Source organism: Pristis pectinata, chromosome 15 (assembly GCF_009764475.1).
Source record: "Pristis pectinata isolate sPriPec2 chromosome 15, sPriPec2.1.pri, whole genome shotgun sequence".
In the NCBI taxonomy this organism is placed as follows: domain Eukaryota; kingdom Metazoa; phylum Chordata; class Chondrichthyes; order Rhinopristiformes; family Pristidae; genus Pristis; species Pristis pectinata.
In genome coordinates, this window is record NC_067419.1 from 25637617 (window position 1) to 25657890 (window position 20274).

A 20274-nucleotide genomic window follows, 5' to 3' on the forward strand; every position below is an offset into this window, starting at 1 on the left:
CCCCACTTATTTGTGTTGCCACTTTCAGGGAGCTAATGGATTCATACCCCAAGATCCCTCTGTACATCAATGCTCCTAAGGGTCTTGCCATTTACTGTATACGTTCCTTTTGCATTTGACTTCTCAAAGTGCAACACTTCATACTTGTCCAGATTAAACTCCATCTGCCATTTCCCTGCCCACATTTCCAAACAGTCTATATCCTGCTGAATCCTTTGACTCATCTCGCACTGTATATACTAAAGCACAAACAGGACCCAGGTAATATAATAGTAAATAATCTGGAGGATGTTCATAGAATGCATTTGATTTCTGAAACAAAACTTCATAGAACTAACCAGAGAAAAGGCAATATATAGTAAAACAAGTTTAATTAGTAGTCACATAGTAAGATATCAGAAAGAAAATAATCAGAATAAGATTTTTGGAATTGATTCAGAAAAGGTGATGATCAGTTGGACCTTGAGCCCTAAAAAATAATGCCAGTTATGGAGGTATAAGGGATGCATTGGCAAAGGTATATTTGGAAAAATCGTTAAAAGATTTATCAGTAGATAGAAGGTGGCAAACATCCAAAGAAATATTTTAAAATTCTCAAAGAATGCATATTCCATTTGGAGAAAAAAATCCAGGAGTGAAGCAATCCATCTGTGGCTAACTAAGGATGTTAAATATTGTTGAAAAGCAAAAAAGAACTGCAGTGGCTAAAATTCTGAAAAAAAAACAGAAAATGCTGTAAATGCTCAACACGATGGATAGGATCTGTGGAGAAACACACTTAATGTTTCCGGTTAATGACCTTGCGTCAGAACTAGGAAATATTATAAATCAAAGATTTCTTAAGTTGCAGGGAAGCTGGGGGAGTCAGAAGAACAAAAGGAATGTCAGTGATACAATGGAGAACAAGAGAGAGTGAATTATGCAGATGGTGTTGAAGCTGGCTGAGAGGGGTTGGGGAAGACTTGTTAGTCGCAGCTGATCTGTCCAGAGGAGACTTAAAACAATAGGAGATGCATGAAAATAGGTGAGAGGTAAAATAAAGCAATGCTGGAACTGTGATAGACAAAGCACTGTAGATGCTGGAAACTTGAAATAGAGAAGAACGTTGGAAATATCCAGTAGGTCAAGAAGTACTTATGGAGTGACAAAATCTGATCAGAAATGACAGATTCATGACTCCTCCTCAGAATTGTCCACTTCAGACGTAAACTGGAAAGGCTGGTTATCTGAAACTGTTGAATCAGAAGAGATTGTTGTTCCTTAAGCTTATGTTGGGCTTTGTTACAGCAGTGTAAGAGACCAAAGATAGAAGGGTCAGAATGGGGGTGGGATGAAGGATTAAAGTAACAGGCAAATGGAATGTCTAGGTCACCTTTCAGATTAATTGTTCTGCAAAATGATTACCTAATCTCCACTTATTTTCCCCAATGTGAAGCAACCATGAGCATCAAATGTAGTGCACCAAATCAGAAGAAGTGCAAGTGAAGCTTTTGGATCCCTTAGTGGTGGGACAGGAGGAGGTAAAAAGGGTAGATACTGCATCTCCTGAGGCTGTATGAAAAGGTGCTGTGAAAAGGGGGTGAGCGTCGGAGAAATGAAATAATGAGCAGGAAGTTGCAATGGAAACAGTTGCTTCAAAATGCTGAAAGACGAGGGAGGCGAAGTTATGTACCTACATCATGTTGAAGGTGCCAAAAATTAATGAGGATGATCCATCGAACATGAAGGCTATTGGAGCGAAAGATGGGGACCAGAGAACCTTGTCAACTATGTTAGAGGAGAAGACACAATTAAGGAAAAATGTCAGAAATAGTGCTTGGGAAACTTTCATCATCAGAACAGATATGAAGGAGAAACTTGCAGAATGGAATACAGTCTTTACAGAAAGCAGGGTGGAGGAGATGCAGTGCAGACAGTTGTAAGAGTCTGGGGGTTGCAGTAGATATTGGTCACTAACTTATCTCCTGAGGTGGAGATGTTGAGAAAGAAAAGGGAAGAGTCAGAAATGGATACTGTGAAAGTGAGAAAAGGGTGGAAATCGGCAAAGGTAATAAAGCTTTCCAGTTCCCTATGACAGCAGGAAACAGCACTAATGGAGTCATCAATGTACTGGAAAAAGAAGTGAGAGAGGGGGCCTGAGTAGGACTGAAAGAAGGATTGTTCCATAAATCCCACAAAAAGATGGACACAGCTTGGACCTATGTGGATTACCAAAGCATTGCTTTTGATTTGGAGGAAATGAGTGGACTTAAAGGAAAAGTTGTTCAATGTGGGAACGAATTCAGTCAAGCGAAGAGGGTATTGAAGGAGGGTTAAACCTCTTTTCAAGGAAGAAGTGAAAGCCATCAGGCCTTTATGGTTTGGGATGGATGTGAAGAGGCATTGGATGGTCTACATGATGAAAATGAGCTGGTTGGGACCAGAAAATTGGAAGCTGTCAATGTGTTGAGGTGTCACTGATACAAGTGGGAAAAGACTGACAAAGGGGAAATAGGATAGTTTCATGGTCGGAAGAAAGAACTTCTGTTGAACAACAAAGCATAAAAAGGTGAGTGAACCAGGAGAGCCCTGTTTGTAGATTTGGGGAGGAGGGAGAGATCAGTGTTCAGTGGTGCGCCACGGTCAGAGGGATGTGTGAGGAGATTTCAGTCTCTGTGTGTGCAGGTCAGTTCACCAAACATCAGCACTGCCTTTGTCAGCAGGTTTGATGACAATGTCAGAGTTGGTCCTTGGTGGGAAGAGCTGTGCAAGTTCAGACAGGGATAAACTAGGGTGGAAGTAAAAAAACTGAGAATGGTCATGACAGCAGTTGCAATCAACAGATTTAGAGAGGGTAAGAGGCCAGAGGGAGAGGTGCAGGTGGATCAGGAATTTTAAAGATGGGACAAAAGTTCCATTCTCTGGGGTGAAATCTCTTAGTGAAAGAAATGGGCATGGAAGAAAAGGTGGAAGAAGAGCTCTAAATTCTGCAATATTAGAATTCAACAGTTGTTGAAGTTTGTGATCTTTGATTCCCAAAAGGAAGGAAAAAAAGTCCTTTGTTGAAGCATCAGATCCAACAAAGGATGAAGTAGAGCTACAATCAAGACAGGTTATGGATAGTATTAGATCAAAAGACGAGGCCAAGCATAGGAAGCCTGAGGATTGTGAGGGTTTTAGGGAACAGCAATAAATAAGCAAAAATTTAACATTGTCAAAAAAAGAGTAAATAAGCAATACAAAAGACTGCTTCTATTTCTAATGCTCTTATAAATTCTGGACTTGATCACTGTATACCAGGCACGGTAATGTAGAGGGCAGGCACGGTAGTGTAATGGTTAGCGACGCTATTACTGCGCCAGAGACCCGGGTTCAATTCTGGCCACTGTCTGTAAGAAGTTTGTATGTTCTCCCCGTAACCGTGTGGGTTTCCTCCAGGTGCTCCGGTTTCCTCCCACATTCCAAAGATGTACGAGTTAGGAAGTTGTGGGCGTGCTATGTTGGCACCGGAAGCATGGCGACACTTGCGGGCTGCCCCCAGAACATTCTACTTAAAGATACATTTCACTGTGTGTTTCGATGTACATGTGACTAATAAAGATATCTTATCTTATCTACATATTTTCATTCCTCAATCACTCTGCACGTAGACCAAGAAAACGCTTATGTTGCTTTATCCACAGTAGGCAAAACATGCACAAATACACTGAGCAGCATCTATTGCAATAATATACAACTACGAGTCTACTTTATTAATCATAGACTACCAAGGCTCTATCTGTCTAATCTGCCTCCCCCTTTCAACACATGCTCTTATTTTTAAAAGCTTCTCTCTGTGACTCATAAATACTAAGAGAATTAGTCAATGCAAATGCACTAGATGGCCTTCAATTGACTTAACACTGCTAATAAATTGGTTGATATTTGGTCTCTGGTAGAAATCATTTGACCCCTTCATTACTAATTGCATTTCATGTGCTGAGGCAATTGTAAGTCAGCCCAGGCTCTTCTGAATAACCATTGGATAAAAGGCAGTTTTGCTTAGATCATACTGTAAAAATCACTGAATCTCTTCTATGAGACAATGTCCCGAGACTGATGACAATGCAGAATTTCAATATATACTAACCTTTCTAATAACTTCTGAAATGCTGATACATTTGTCATGATCACCTCTAATTATTACTTAAACCAATTCAATTGCATCTAAATAGTTTTGGTTAACTTGTTTTGGAAATGATTTTAAGTAAGTGAGAATATATCGCTAATGATTTTTAGAGCTGCTCAGGGAATGATGACAGTTTTAGCCTCTACAGGAAATAAAACTATGGAAAATTGGTCATAACTTTAAACCACAAAAATAGTATTGTTTTAGCAAAGATACAAATTGTCTTTTTTTTAGGTTTCTTCAGAAAGCATTGTTTTAAAGCTGTGACACCAATTTTAATGCAAAAATTACTCATAAAATATTGAAAATGAGATCTGTTGCAATCCCTAGTTTATTGCAAATGCAAAAATGAATAATGGATACTTCCAAGGATTGTAAATATTCCTTTGCTTCCCAAAACAATATATGCTCTTTAGAGGCCTGGTTGCAGATCTTAAACCGATAAATGGAAGAAATGCTCTCTTTCATATTCTCCCAGTATCAGCCATTAAAGGCAGTTGGTATGTAAATCTCAACTGCTTAATGCAGAGGGACTGAGGCAGGAGCAGATTTGGGCAACATTACTGAATTGGTTGTTGAAACACTTACCTTTGCCTCTGTTACATCTAGACTTGCTTGTTCCAATTGTCTCCTGCCCATTTTCCGCATTTTAAACTCTGATCCCCACAGCCTACCCCACCCCCTTCTTTCTCACGTTTGCTAAACTACACTGGCACCCAATTCTGCAATCTCCTAGAATCATGGTGCAGAAGGAGGCCATTGAGCCCATTGAGACTATGCTGGTTCCTAGTGGAACAATCCCATTAATCCATTCTTTGCTCATGGCCTTGCAAATGGTTCTCACTGAAGTGACTATCCAAGTCCATTTCCAGGCAATGAGTTCCGGATCATTGTCACTCTCCATATAATGAAGGTTTTTTCCACACATACCCATTGTGTCTTTTGTCCAAATTTCTTAATCTATGTCCATGTTCCTTGAACCATCCACTAATGAGAAAAACTTCCTTCCATGTATCTTATCTAAACCACTCATGCTCTTGCAGACTTCCATTAAATCTCCTCTTAAACTCCTTTGCTCCAATGAAACAACCCCACCTTTTCAATTTTAACCAAATAGCTGAACTCCCTCACTCCTAACCATTCTAGTAAATCTCCTGAATGCCATACATGTCCTTAACATCCTTTCTAAAGTTTGGTGGCCTGAATGGGATACAATACTCCACTGGTGCCTAACAAACATCTCATACAGGTTCAACATAACCTTGCAGCTATTGTACACTATACCTCCATATATGAATCCCAGGACATATATATAACACCCTTCTGCTTCACAAATATCTCTGTTAATTACTAGGCATTTTTATAAGCATTTTCCAATTCAAATACCAATGTACATCCTCACAGACTTTCCTTTCACAATAATATATTACGAAAATAATGACATGTATTTAAGATGGATCTAATATTAGTGTAAGATCAAGCAATTGAGCTGAGGTAAGCTGCTTTCTGGGAGAAACTTATTTACTAAAATATTCAGCTGCAAATTAGATATGTGAGGGTCACATTTTAATCCTCACAAAAGCACACTGCTGTCAGGTCAGCATTAATAGGACAATGTGCACTTAAATTTTGGTTATTCTAAGTTTGAAGAACAAATGAGACTCAACTTTTTTCTAGTTCTACAGAAATTTATTTTCTATTCAGACAATTGAGTATGGTTCAAAAAGACCAGCTATTCTATGCTATTTGAACAAGAATAAAGCAGGGTTAAAATTAAATTGAGTTTTGAGGCATTGCCCCTTCCTCCTGGAAAAGTGTCTTACATTAATTATCTAGTCTTGAAATAGTTTCTAAAATAAAATGAGCATCAGGTACAAATGATAATAAGTTACAAGTGCAACTGTTGGATGTTCTGCTTATTGAATTGTAGTCGGATTTCAGATGATGTGAAATGTTACGTGTAATTAATATGTAAAGTACCACGGTACCTATATTAGATTTTACATTTACTGATTTAATTGTGTGAATTATTTTTGCAACAATTTCACAGATGCCTGTCCACAGAGAAAAGAAACTTAATCTGAATCTGGCTTTCCTTTTGAGAAACAAAAAATAACAAAATGAAAAACAGGAGATGCCTCCTAATTTAAAAATGGAATATATACAAAGGAAACAAAGCTCTAGCACTGTCAGCTGTGTATTAGATATAAAATCTTATTTAATGTATGAAACAGGCTGCATCTGTCATTGTTTATGATGGTTCCAAATGAAGAACATGTAGTTCATGGACAACACTGGTTCAATTTATGAATGCAGAAAAATATCGTAGTCACTAAATTCCAAAACTATTCTATCTGCAGCACAGACATGTTTATCATTTTATGTTAATTTGAGAATAGTCATTTTAGTAATGGAGTTTTGATCTTTCTGTTGTGTTTGACCAGAATACTGTGAAGTAATATGCTGGAATAAACAGCTCACAGGTTAATGAGTAGTCATGGAAGAGGTTGATAATAAAACATTTGTAATTGCAACCTGATTAATATGTCGCAGATTGTTTTCCAGTTTTTGTTGAACTAAATAACAAACTAAAGGTGAACCTGCCATATAATAGACTAATAGGTTACATTCTTATTAATTCATAAATATCAACTTGATTGAGTAAACATCTTCTTAATAAGCAGTAATGTGTGCCAAGTCATAATAATAATTGTAGGCACAGACAATTTGATTACCATTTGGATAGATAAGACAGACAGTCATGGCCACTGCAAGCACAGTAAGGACAATCGATTGTTAATTTTGTCTGCTACCAATTGCACACAATGTCTTGTTTCAGGCACAAATGAATGTTAGAAAATACTGGGAAATAAAGAGTCACAGCTGGTGTTGGCCAGAACCAATAATAACCACCAAGCAGCATTTTTGTACCACCAAGCAGCATTTTTGTAAAAACTGGCTGAGGGTTGTAGAAATTTAGTTCAAATTAGATTATCATTCTTAGCTTGAGTAAATTCTAAATCCCACAAGGTTAATATTTACTCATTAAAATAGATAATTGGCTCATGCATTGTATAAATTTTGAGATATGGGATGCTTTCCTTTACTAGCCAAAGTGTAGAATTTGAGAACAGGTAGATTATTCCAGAGATGCAAACAACATAGGTTAGATCACAGCTTGAGTATTGTCTATAGTTCTAGGCACCACACTACAGATAAGATGCGATTGTATGAGAGTGGGTGCAGAAGAGATTTACAATAATGTCGTCACGGCTGAAATGAGGAAAGTTTGGATATGTTGGACGTATTTTCTTTGGAACAGAGAACCCTAAGGAAAGATTTGATTGAAGAGTGTAAGTTATGAGGGGCCTAAATAGAGCAATTACAAAGGACCTGTTTCCTTTAGCAGACGGTCCAAAAACTAGGGCTGTAGATTTAAGGTAATGGATAGATGGATTAGAGGGGAGGTGAGGTAAAAAAAATGGCCCAGAAAGAATAGTAGAGGCAGAAACCTTCAACACATTTAAAAAATACTGGATGTATGGATAGGAAAGGTTCAGAGAGACATTGGCCAAACACAGGCAAATGGGACAAACTCAGGCATCTGGGTCTGCATGAATGAGTTGGACTGAAGGGCCTAATCTTGACAATAAGTGAAACAGCTATCCTGATGAACTAGAATGAGCTGATGCACCTAAAATCTCCCTCTGTATAAGGGATCACACATTGGTTTACAAAAGATCTACTGGGATATTTAATCCACAATTGCCCACTGAAATTCAGAGTGGTCACTGTTGGGGAACAGCAGCCATAGCAATAAAGTATAAAGTGTAAGATATAGTTGCAATTAATACAAACAAGAACCAGCCTTCAAACCTCTTTCAAGTGTAACCCACTCAGTAAAGGGTTTTAAAATTATAAGAACAGCTGTGTAAACAAACAGCACTGTCTGTGGAGACAACAGACTACCAGCTCACAGTACAGAGATAGTGCTTTAGAAACCAACATGACTATGAGGCCTTCTCATATGCATCGACCAAATGTACAGGCAAAAAGGCTATCTTAATTGGACTACATCAAATGAGGCATCAGGCATCATAAACTGAGGTATTTTGCACCATTGTGAAGAGCTCAAGGAAGGTTCAGACTGGCTATTTCACCATTTAACACATCAAACACGGTCACTGTCACACTTGTTTTGTCAATCAATACTTGGGGTGTTAGTGTTCCCAGTGAGTATATTTTGGACGTTTGGATCTTGTCCTCAGCAGCTTTTAAATTGATGCGAACTACTTTGTCTCGAAAAAGGTGTTTAATGGTCTTATCCATTGAGGCATGCTCCCATCTTTAAATATGTAATTCTATGGAACCATTTTCCTACACCCAATATATCGAAGTCAAATAATATAATTGTAACTACTGAAAGTGTATTTAATCACCTACTATTATCTTTATACTTAAAGGGAATAAAAACTCAATGTACTTTGAGTTCAGGATATTCTTCCACAAAGGTCTACCAAGAGGTCTCCTCTGCATGTCTGCTTTTGTTGAATCCGTTACATCTACAGCTGCATTATCTGTGCATTTCATTCAAAATCACAAGACCATATATTAATGTTTTCTGTGTTTATTTTTAACAGAATACATTGTTTGAAACAGACACAATATCATACTCGTGATACTCTGATTTAAAATATTTCTGACAAGATCTGCAAACAACTCTGTACAATTCTGCCACATCTTGTAGAATATAATTGGGCAAACACAATTGAGAAATTGCATTTAAGACCACTATCATCCCGGTACCAAACAAAAACAAGGTAACATGCCTTAATGACTACCGCCCAGTGACTCTGACATCCACCATCATGAAGTGCTTCAAGAGGCTGGTCATGGCACGCATTAACTCCAGCCTCCCAGACAACCTCAACCCACTGCAATTCACCTTCCTCAGGAGGCTAAAGATGACAGATGCCATCTCCCTTGCCCTACACTCAGCTCTGGAGCATCTGGACAGTAAGGACACCTATGTTAGACTGTTGTTTATTGACTACAGCTCTGCCTTCAATACTATAATTCCAAGCAAGCTCATCACCAAACTCTGAGAACTAGGACCCAACACCTCCCTTTGCAACTGGATCCTTGACTTTCTGACCAACAGACCGCAATCAGTAAGGATAGGCAGCAGCACCTCCTGCACAATTATTCTCAACACTGGTGCCCCACAAGGCTGCGTCCACAGCCCCGTACTCCCTGTGCACTCATGACAGTGTGGACAGATTCAGCTTTAACTCCATCTACAAGTTTGCAAATGATACCACCATAATGGGCCATATCTCAAATAATGATGAGTTGGAGTAGAAGAAGGAGATAGAGAGCACCAATAGCCTGTACTTGTCCAACCACGTAGATGCCATGGCCAAGAAAGCTCACCAGTGCCTCTACTTCCTCAGTGATAGTACAGCCATAAGATCCAATCTCTCAGATATTATGTAATATGTCAAAAGTGGGATGTAACCGGCCAGTTAGAGCAGGACTGCAGATAACAAAGGCAAGGCGAGGATTTTAAAGAGGACAGGTTGAGGTATGGGCAGCAATATATAAAGTAACAGAGGTGAAAGTAGTCGCCATTCACCCTGTTTATACATTATCTTAGTATCCCAGTGAAGTGACAACATTGTGACAATGTTGAAGACTACATCCTCAGATGGCTGCAGGTTATTTTCCACATACCTTTGTCCAAGTACAATTCCTGTGCAATGCTAAACAACAGGTAGAGGGAGTGATAAAAAAAAATCAAGATATTATGTTTCTATGTAAAACTAAAAGCTCCATTATAAATTAATTTGCTCTCTTTAGTCGTAGAATTACATATGCAACTCTGAGAACCTCTAAGTAGCAAATGTTAGCTGTTAAATTGATTCAATAAACATCTGTATACTGAGTAATAGGTGCAAATTTCCTCCAGCAACACAAATACATTTGCTATAATTGTCTGTAAGTGGCTTGGGCTCTTCATTTTTCAAATGGGAAGAACAATAAATTACTGGAACCTCCAACATTTCACAACTCTACAGCTTCAACTGAATAAACAGTCACAGGAATACCAAAAAAGATTTGAGGGACCTTAAAGATTACAACCCCAATCTAGCACATATCCCAGCTACCACTATAGAAAATATACAGAGTAGAGTACATTGTATTTATGGTAACTTTTGTGATAAGGAGCAGACAACCATGATATATTATGGTACTGATATCATGCTTTCTAATTTTGTCTCATCTATGACAGCATTCTGCCTACACAGTAGGCTTTGACACACTTTGAAGAGTGCAACCTTGACACTATATTTGCATTTTATTTGTATAGCTTTCATTTTATTGGATCCATTAAATAAATTTAAAAAGTAAATACAAACAAGAATTAGGGCTGCAATTTAATCTTATGCTTTGCAAGATATCCACAAAATACTCATGTTTTGCTTTTAATTAAGTGGCACCTTATTGGTCAATCTGAAGTGTTATTCTTCTGGTTCAGATACAAATGTAATTTTTAAAAATGTTGATTTCTCATCTTTGAGTGCAGTATTATTTATTACGTTAAAACGTACCACATAACAATACAGGCAACATATGAAAGGCAGTTGAGAAGGTGGAAGCAACAAACACTACTGTTCTGGTGATGTCAGATAGTATCGGAAAGGGGAAACCAATGGGCACAATAACACAATGGTGCAGATTTCACTTGTAAATGCCAGTGGTCCTGAACAGAACTGCCACATTGCGGGGGTCTCTTACATAAGGAAGATTAATGAAGAACTAAAAGAGAAGGCAAAAATTCCTCCTAAAGTTTAAGAACAAAAATTTGAAATGCTTTATGTATCATTTAGAACAGATGTTGGCCACGGAATTAGCTGTTACCAGAGTTAAAATATTAGCCCCCAAAATTTGGTAAATATTTCAAAATACTTACGAATATAAATTTTGGGAATAATTTGTGCAGGTGTGAAGCTCCAACTCATAATGGATGTTGTAAATTTTTTTCTAACCCTCAAGATCATCCATCATCACTGCATATTATTGTACAAGGTAGTGCTTTACACACCTTAGGAGAGATAAATGTTTTCTTACAAATTTGTCTCTGAATATATTGCACAAAGTGTCACATCGTACCTATAATTAAATAATATCTTACTGAAGGTAATTACTATCTCAGCATGTTTCTGAGCAATGAGAATATTAGACATAGAATTAAAAAGTTACATATGTCAAGCAGTAAACAATTCAGGTGCACACAATATATCAAAACAGTAATTAATTATGCATGTTATCTTTAATTGTAACAGTATGGTGGTATCAACGGAATTAAGTTATCTTGAACTATTTTCTCACTTAGGGATGTGATAACAAAATCATTTTTAAGCTTAATTGAAAGAATCATATTAGCTGCAAGGAAAACAAAGTTATCCAAGGTAAGAGATAAATCTATTCATTTATGAGATTAAGTAAACCTTTCAAAGTTTGTCAACGCAACTAAAACATGGGAAAACTTTTGGAAAAAACAGGCAACATGCATTCCACCAGAATTTTCCATGTGTGCAGCACAATTCTTCGGGCCAGTGAACAAAACACAGATTCCTCCAATTGAATTGAACCCAGGTCGCTGGCACTGTCTGTAAGGAGTTTGTACGTTCTTCCCGTGTCTGCGTGGGCTTCCTCCAGGTGCTCTGGTTTCCTCCCACATTCCAAAGACATACAGGTTAGGAAGTTGTGGGCATGCTACGTTGGCGCCGGAAGCATAGTGACACTTGCGGGCTGCCCCCAGAACACTCTGCAAAAGATGCATTTCACTGCGTGTTTCAATGCGCATGTGACTAATAAAGAAATCTTATCTTATCAATTCAAAAACCAATGTGTAACCAAGAACACATGTTAGGGCAGGGGTTGGGGTGGGGGGGGGGGGGGGGGGGGGGGGGCAGTACTCTTCCTGAACTTCAGTCCTGGTTTCTTGTCCATTATTCACATAATATATCAGGTGTCTTTATCTGGCCCAATTTGACAGGACGACTACCAAATCATATGGGCTAGCATCACCAACTACCTACTGTGTACACAGCAAATCAAGTGGTGCAATGCACACTATAATGCTCTGTCCACAATACATTATCAGAATTTCTGATCAGATCAGAATTCTTATAGGGCCAAAAGAAAAGATACTACATTCCAATTTCTCAATCCCTATCTGAATAAAGTAATATCATCAGGAGCAATATCCAGACTACCAATTTTGCATTCCAAGGTTTTGTATTCTTCCAGCTTCCATGCAGACTCACATGGATATCAGATACATTAGAAATGTTTACATAACTATTAAATTCAACCCAGAACTAATTGCAGCCACAATCTCTCAACAAAACCATAAACTTCACAATGGTATTCTCTGCTGCACAGCTTCCCTTCCAATTTCCTGCCTTAAAATTTTGTGTCAGAAAAACTGCTATTAATGTCACATAATATATCCAGTTTAGAGAACTGTAAATACACTTGCAAGTAATATTTTTTAACCATATCATGCACTTACTGTGTGTGAAATATATGTTGAAGAGTAGTTTATGAACATCATAGCTGAACCAAGATTCTGCTTAATAAACTATTATTGGATTCATATATAATTGTGATTATTGACTCAAGTATTTTGTTGCCAGCTCCAAATAAAACCTCCCAACATCTTGATCTGTGCTCAGTTTTCTTATTGCTTTGCAACTTTTGTTTCTCTGCTCAAAAAATACTTAATTTTTTATAACACATTATACAAATCCATAAAATGACATCATGTTGGTTCTTCATTGGAACATTATTTTCAGCCCACATTAGTTATCAAAACAATAAAGATTACAATGTCAATGTTTTGTATAAAATATTAAATTAACTGTAAACTTGTGATAGCTGTTTAATATTTATGATATATACTAAATATTAGATGTTATAAAATTACAGGAGTTGAGTCAGTCACTGCAGGACACACATACTCTGACCCGCTCCTGTAGCCATGGTACAAATTTAGCTGGTCCAGTTGACTTTTTGGTCAGTAGTGATCCCCAAGATACCAATGGTGGGTGTTACAGTGATGGAATACCAGAAGTGATCACACTCTCTCTTGTTGGAAATCACTATTGCCTGGCACTTAGACTCAGAAAGTCATAGAGAAACAGCCCTTTTGGCCCAACTCGTTCATGCTAACCATGGTGCCACCAAGCTACTCCCATTTGCTTGCATTTGGCCCATGCCTCTTTAAACCCCTCCTCTCCATATGCTTCTCCAAATGACTTTTGACACTTAGGTGGGACTAAACTTGCTAGAAGCTTTCACCTTGTCTGGATTCCTCAAAATCTCTCAAATGATCAATGCAGCTAAACTGAAACTTTGGCCTGGTACTCATCTGCTTCAAATCATCTCAACACTTCTTGATGAATTGTTGATGTCTTAATATCTGTATTTATATTTGGGAGAAGGCAGATTAAATTTTATATCAATTATATTGTTTTAATGTGTTAATAAAGTTATTGTTCATATTTTTTTTCTCAACGATGCTTCTGACCTTTTTTCGTATTTGCACTGGGGGGTGAACTTCTGCATTGGTTGATTCTTGCTATATCTATGTGACCATGCCTTCAGATCTGTTCAATAGCATTTGTAGACCAGCTAAAGTTACAAGGATCTATGAACTTGATGAAGCAACCATCCATGCTTTGAAACAATATTTTTACTCCCTGGGCTACCCTGTAGGTGTTTTATATTTATAATTATGGTAGCCTGTTATTTCAGCATTAATGCAGGATCTGCCCTTGTGAGTAACTCTGGAGCAGGAAATGAAGAACAGGAGTGTCAGTGCATGACGAATATTAGGATAAGGGAGATGGGGATGAGGAGGGGGAGGATGTGAATGAAGCTCCTGTCTAGCAAATTGTCAGAAAATAACATCAAATTATGATTTCAAAGAACAGAATCCTAGCTCCCTATTCTAACATAGTTCTCATTTCATCTTCAATAATTTGCTGCTAATCTCACCAACTGATGGACTACAAAAACAAAATATTAGATCACACCAAAGATATATTCCAAACTGTACATTAAATAATCTCACTTTTGCATTCCCTGTCTGACTTCTGCATGTCCTTGTGTAGTGTAAAAGGTCATGGCTGTCATGTGACCATGACAACACTGACTCCTCTGGCTGGGATGACACCATTAAGCACATGACCGAAAGCGACATCACTGTCAATCAAGGTTTGGCTCCACTCCACTAGGTAAACACCTTTGTCCTTGCCGGACCACTCGGATCGGTCTGTGCAAGCACCTTTGTCCTGGGCACACCTACCATTGGTCCGTTTAAACACCTTTGTCCTTGCTGGACCACCCAGCAGTATAAAAGTGCTGCAAGTTTGGTTTTCTATCTCTTTCTGTCTCCGAGAATGTTGAGGTAAGCTGTGCACTACTTCAGGGCAGTTACTTAAGGACTCCCGAGACCAAAGAGCCAATGTTTGTCCAGAATCAGGGTGTCCAAACATTGCATTGTTTATTCCTTGATCATTTGTACCCAGTTATTGTGTGTGTATGTGTGTGTGTGCACCTCACCCTCTGTCGCGATTTCCCTCCACATTCGCAATCTCCTGCTTGAGAGTGTGAGAGTGTGCATCTGTTCCCATTCATTCTGTCCCCGCGTTTGTCTTTGCTAATAAACCATTTTTAAATTACAAAGACTGTGTGTCCAGACCTTTACCTTTAAGATACCAAAAGAACCTTTCTCACAACACCTTGTCCATACCGTTGCTTATACAAAGTGATCTTCCAGTATGATGCATTGCAGTCTGCAACATGCTTGGGGGAAGGCACCTCCTTACAATGATGCAGATGACAGATGGCCTTTGAGAAAGAACTTCAGCAATTTGGACCTTGAAGACCTAGTTCAGGAAGGCCTACTTCAGACCGTACTATCTCTAACTGAGCAATATCACCCTGTGTAGTTAACAGGCCATGCACGACATATGGCATTCCACCTCTAAATTCAACCTCTAACCAACCTTTACCATTAGGACTGAACTGGTGGCTGCAATTGTCAGTTGAGTGAGAAGTTGCCTTCTACATTGCTTTTTAGTTGCTCAATTGTTGCTAGCTGGCCACCTGGGGGTAACTGACCAAACAATTTCTATTTTACTGTTGCCCAAGGCCCTTCATATAAGCCGTAACAGCCAGCAATTCTCCTCTAAGAAGAATGAGTCATAGGAGCCATGCTTGCTTCCCCCCACTGGTAGGATACTGCTGCCATCTGATTGTGTGCCACATTCTCCCGCAAAAGAGAGGGAAGATAGTTACTGTCATGCATTGCAGTTGCATGATGTATCTGCACTGGATAAATAGCCAGTTGTGTGCATTGGCTCTACAATGTACTTGTGAGACCAATGGTAATTGTACAAAAGTCTGATGGAATATTTGAATGTTAGATCCCAACTTTACTGATAGAGAATGCTGGAGGATTTGTGTTGGGATGCATTGCACTGAGCAATGTGGGAACCTAATGGAGCAGTTAGATAGAGATAGGATCTGATGTGTGAAGCCATTGAAGTTTTTGCAGCAGTTTATCCACCTCCTTGCAGTTCAATTTTTAAATTTTTTTAAAAAATTTTATTTACAGCATGGTAACAGGCCCTTCCGGCCCAACAAGTCTGCGCTGCCCATTTTAAATCCAAATTAACCTACCCGTACGTCTTTGCAATGTGGGAGGAAACTGGAGCACCCAGAGGAAACCCACGCAGACATGGGAGAACATACCAACTCCTTACAGACAGTGACAGGAATCGAACCCCGATCGCTGGCACTGTAATAGCGTCGTGCTAACCGCTACGCTACCGTGCTGCCCTTCCGTTCAGCTACTGTCTCCTCCACCAACATCAAGCACTTAATTTACAAAGTATCTCCTGCTTGCCAAAGTTTATGTTGTTGTCAAATACTGAAGTGTATTCTTGGATTCCTCTAGCACATTAAACAGCTGCTTTATTATACCCAAAAATAAAACAACATTAGATCTTTATGGGATAGCGATTCCCAATGGACAACATTAATACATCTGATGGTTGTCTCTAATAGTAGCTATCCCTTTAAAGGAGTGATTTTATGATTTTAACAAATTTGTCAAATGCAATCCTTCTATATTGATACAAGTCACTGGGATCCTTCACCTTCACCACAAATACATGCAAGAAACAAAATTTCCACATTAAACAACAGATACAATGATATGTCTATTCTACGTACTTCATATTCAAAGTGGTGGTGTAACATGGAGAATCACCTGACAGAGTTAGGGATGGATAAAATGATGTTCAGAACTGCAGGCATGAACATGGACAGCACCTTTTTACCAAATTAACTCATTCCCTGTACCTGCTCTGCAAGCATTGCCATAATTGCAGCTGGTGAGATCTGCCCTGATCCTACTGCCATCATATAGTAGGTGAAGATGATATTAAAAAAAGGTGTAATCCCAATATAAAGCAATTCTTCAAACCTAAATTTTCCAATATACAGGTGCCTTATAGAGCACTTACTCATTATAGCTCTCTTGGTCCTCCAATCCAAAGGTAAGTATCCACCTGTGCTTTAAAAAAGATGTAAGATCCCACTATGCCAGGAACCTGCAGTGAACTCCTATCATCCCCACTGCTGTATCAGGAACCTGGCACAAATCCCCACCTTCCCCACTGTTGTATCAGGAACCTTTTGTGAGCCCCCTACCATCTATTGCTGTTTGCCGAGCAATGGATCGTTCATGATTCAGTGTGTATTGCTCTCTCCAACCCAGAGAGGTAGACGGGGCGGTGAGGGTGACACTGCAGTTTCCAGCACATCTTATAGGTGGTGATGAGGAAAACTGTAGGTTCTGGGCAATCTTTCAACACATGGAACAGGTACTGCCAGTCCCCACCAATGACCTATACTGACTATGTCAGCCAGGGTGCAGTAGTGAAACCCCAAATCTCTGCGCTGAGCTGTACCACTCACTCTGGCCTGCTCAAGACCAGCCCCCACAGGAAGCATCTCCACATTGAGCTGAGGTAATTTATTATTGGGAGGAGTGCCAGGTTCCTGCCAAAGCAGTGTGCAATGGCAGGGAGGGCAGGGGTTCCCATCAGGTTCCTGCTATAGTAGCAAGGGTAAGATTTTCTGCCAGGTTCCTAGCACAGCACCATTGTCAGTAATGCATCTCACTCGATGATCCTGTTGTAACTCTGATTCTGTTAGCACTCTCATGCCTGAGAATGCCAGGTACTAGTGTAAATATTCATTTAGCATTTTGAGTTTAATAGAAGTGCCCCACCCAAGTAGCCTAATCCAATGGAGTGACTAATCTATTGCGAGAAAAAGGGAAAGATAGATTTTACAACTAAACTATAATTGGAAGGATAATATCCATTTATAGTGTACTTTATTTTGCTCCAGGGATCATCCTATTGAAAATGTAGGAATTCTTCCAGTGTCTTGAAATCAGGTTACTGAATCAATTGAGTTATGTAAAATGTAATAGCCACAATCACTGCATGCCTTGGGCAGCCCATGTGACTCATTTAATGCAGTCTCAAAATGCTGACTCATTCATAAATCCTCCACTTTGTCAGATTTCAATTTAAACTGTTTGATAGGGGTGATTTACTGAGAAGCCCTGTTGTACAGAGCAGCCAAACATAGGACAAGACTAGCAGGTCCATTTTAATCAAGGCTGACAAGCACATTCTTGTTGCTACGCCAAATCTTTCTATTTGCAATGTAACAAAAATTCCTGAATTCCCTATTGCTACGATAATGTAGTAGCTTTTGAAAACAATTGATAGTTTTACCAGATTGACCAAAGTAGATTTCATCAATGCAGTTCTTTAAACAGAAATTTTCAAATGGATCTAAATAGGTACACACGCTTTAATGGTTTGGCACAAAGTTTTCCTGGGATGAAAATAATGAGACTATAAAGGAAGATACTCACAAGAATTTAACAGAAATTCTGTGATTACTATTAGAGATGTCAAGCCGTGCTACAGAAATGAATGAACCCACTGTTTCATTAATGACATCATCCAGAATTTGCTGCTATGAACATTACATTATCAAATCAAGGTGAGGTTGGTATATTCTAAATCTGATAGGTTGACTGATTTAGTGCCAACTAAACAATGCAGCAGAGTTTCTCATCTCCTTCCCACAAATTATTCAGGATCTCGAATGGTCTTCTCACATTGTAATGCTGTATCAGGTACATACACCAATTTTATTAATACTTAGTACGACATTTTCATCCAATATGCTCAAATACACTTCTAACAATTCAATCAATTCACCTCCCAAATACTACGCATGCATGAGCAAACAAATCAAGAACCTAATCACTAATTGCAGTGAAGAAGTTTATCATTAATTTCTCTTGATTGCAAATATTAACATGGCTGTTATTTGCTGTCAGTAATACCATTACACTAATATCCATTCCCACTTCACATTCTACTTCCAATTATAAACACATTTCTGGATTTAATGGATGCTGGAAATGCTTTCCATGGTGAACCAATAAAGAAAACAAATCATGGAATATCACCAAATCCAGTTACAAACAGTCAATAATGTTCTTTTGTTGCTAATGTCATCCTTGCATGTCATCACAATGAGCAGCTATCTAAAATTTTTGAGTAACTATTCGAACACTACCAAAGGGGCAACACAATAGCCTGGATTTTCTTGGAGATTTGCATTATGATAGTAGTGCATCAAAATCACAGTGTAAAAGTCCCAGGGAATTAAGGAGAAAAGAATTATAACCATAATTTTGTAATTTCTGGAGATACTTGCTGCTCCGTATCCTTCAGTATAATGGATGATTAGCTACTTATTACACCTCCATTCACATTAAAAATCAAGCGACTTAAAGATACTACCATTTAAATCATTGCAAGGTGGCACTGGGTGGAATGAATATGCAGGTATTTATAGGACAGAATTTACAGGATACTGAAGGTGTAAGTTAATGTGAATATTATTTATTTACATTTCCTTCACTGATAAATACTTAAAATGAGAAAAACTAAATAATATTTAAACACGTGAAATTACCCCTGAAGTGATTGCTTTCTGTACTGCTTCCAAAATAACATTTTTTTAAAGTCTGCAATTCCCAATCATTGATTTATGCTACAGTGTCAGAGCTATGAACATAAAAACAAACAAATACAGTGCAGAATAGGCTGCTAGCTCCTCACACCTACTCTGCCATTTAATAAGATCATGGCTAATCTAATTATAACGTCGACTTTGCATTCCCATCTCTCCCCAGTTACCTTTCAAGTCCTTAAATATCGAGTGTCTATCTGTCTCTGCCTTAAAGACATTCAAAGACTCTGCTTCCCACATCCTTTGACAAAGAGTTCAAAAATCCATGACCTCTAAGAGGATAAAAAACCTCATCTGTCTTAAACAGGTGACTCCTAATGCACCCTGTCAAGATTTCTTGGGACCTTATATGTAACAATCAATTCCCCTCTCCCTCTTCTAAACTCCAGCAGATACAAGCCTAGCTAGTCCGACCTTTCCTCATAAGATAACCTGCCCATTTCATGTATTAGTCAAGTAAGCCATCGCTGAATTGCTTTCAACAGATGAAGCATCTTTTACAAAGATGCAGCATATTTCAGTTTGCAATCAGGGTCACATTCACTCAAAAAAAAACATGTAAAACTTCAATTACTTCTTTATATCTCTATCAGTTCACCTTTAGCTGTACAATGCACCAATACACCTGGATCACAGATTGAAATCTAACCCAATAGCTGTCCTGTGGATCTTTTCAAAAGCCACCAAGTCATCCTCATGCAGAGGGACCAAAACTGGACAGAATGCTGTACTTGCAATCTATTCAGCAATATGCACAAAGTCAAAATACTGTCCTTTGATTTATATATATTGGTCATGAATCTTTAGTGATATATCATGGTAGTATCAATATCATATTCTCTATCAACCTATTTTAAAATTTTTCCCTTCAAATTATTTACTTGCTTTGTATTAGCTCCATCAACATGCATATCTAA

General features: G+C 38.5%; 1 protein-coding gene across 11 annotated transcripts in view; it reads right to left on the reverse strand.

Annotated features, from left to right (window-relative positions):
- The window catches only part of LOC127578488 (dedicator of cytokinesis protein 4-like), a 719988-nt gene that overhangs the window by 319701 nt on the left and 380013 nt on the right, over positions 1-20274 (reverse strand). The window contains exon 54 of one of the 11 annotated variants that reach the window (XM_052030589.1): positions 11795-11978. The exons of the other annotated variants lie outside the window; for them this stretch is intronic. Within the exon in view, the coding sequence (XP_051886549.1) occupies positions 11927-11978 (52 nt within the window). The 3' untranslated portion in view covers positions 11795-11926. Of the gene's footprint in view, positions 1-11794; positions 11979-20274 lie in introns of those variants that run through there. 11 annotated transcript variants of the gene reach the window in all.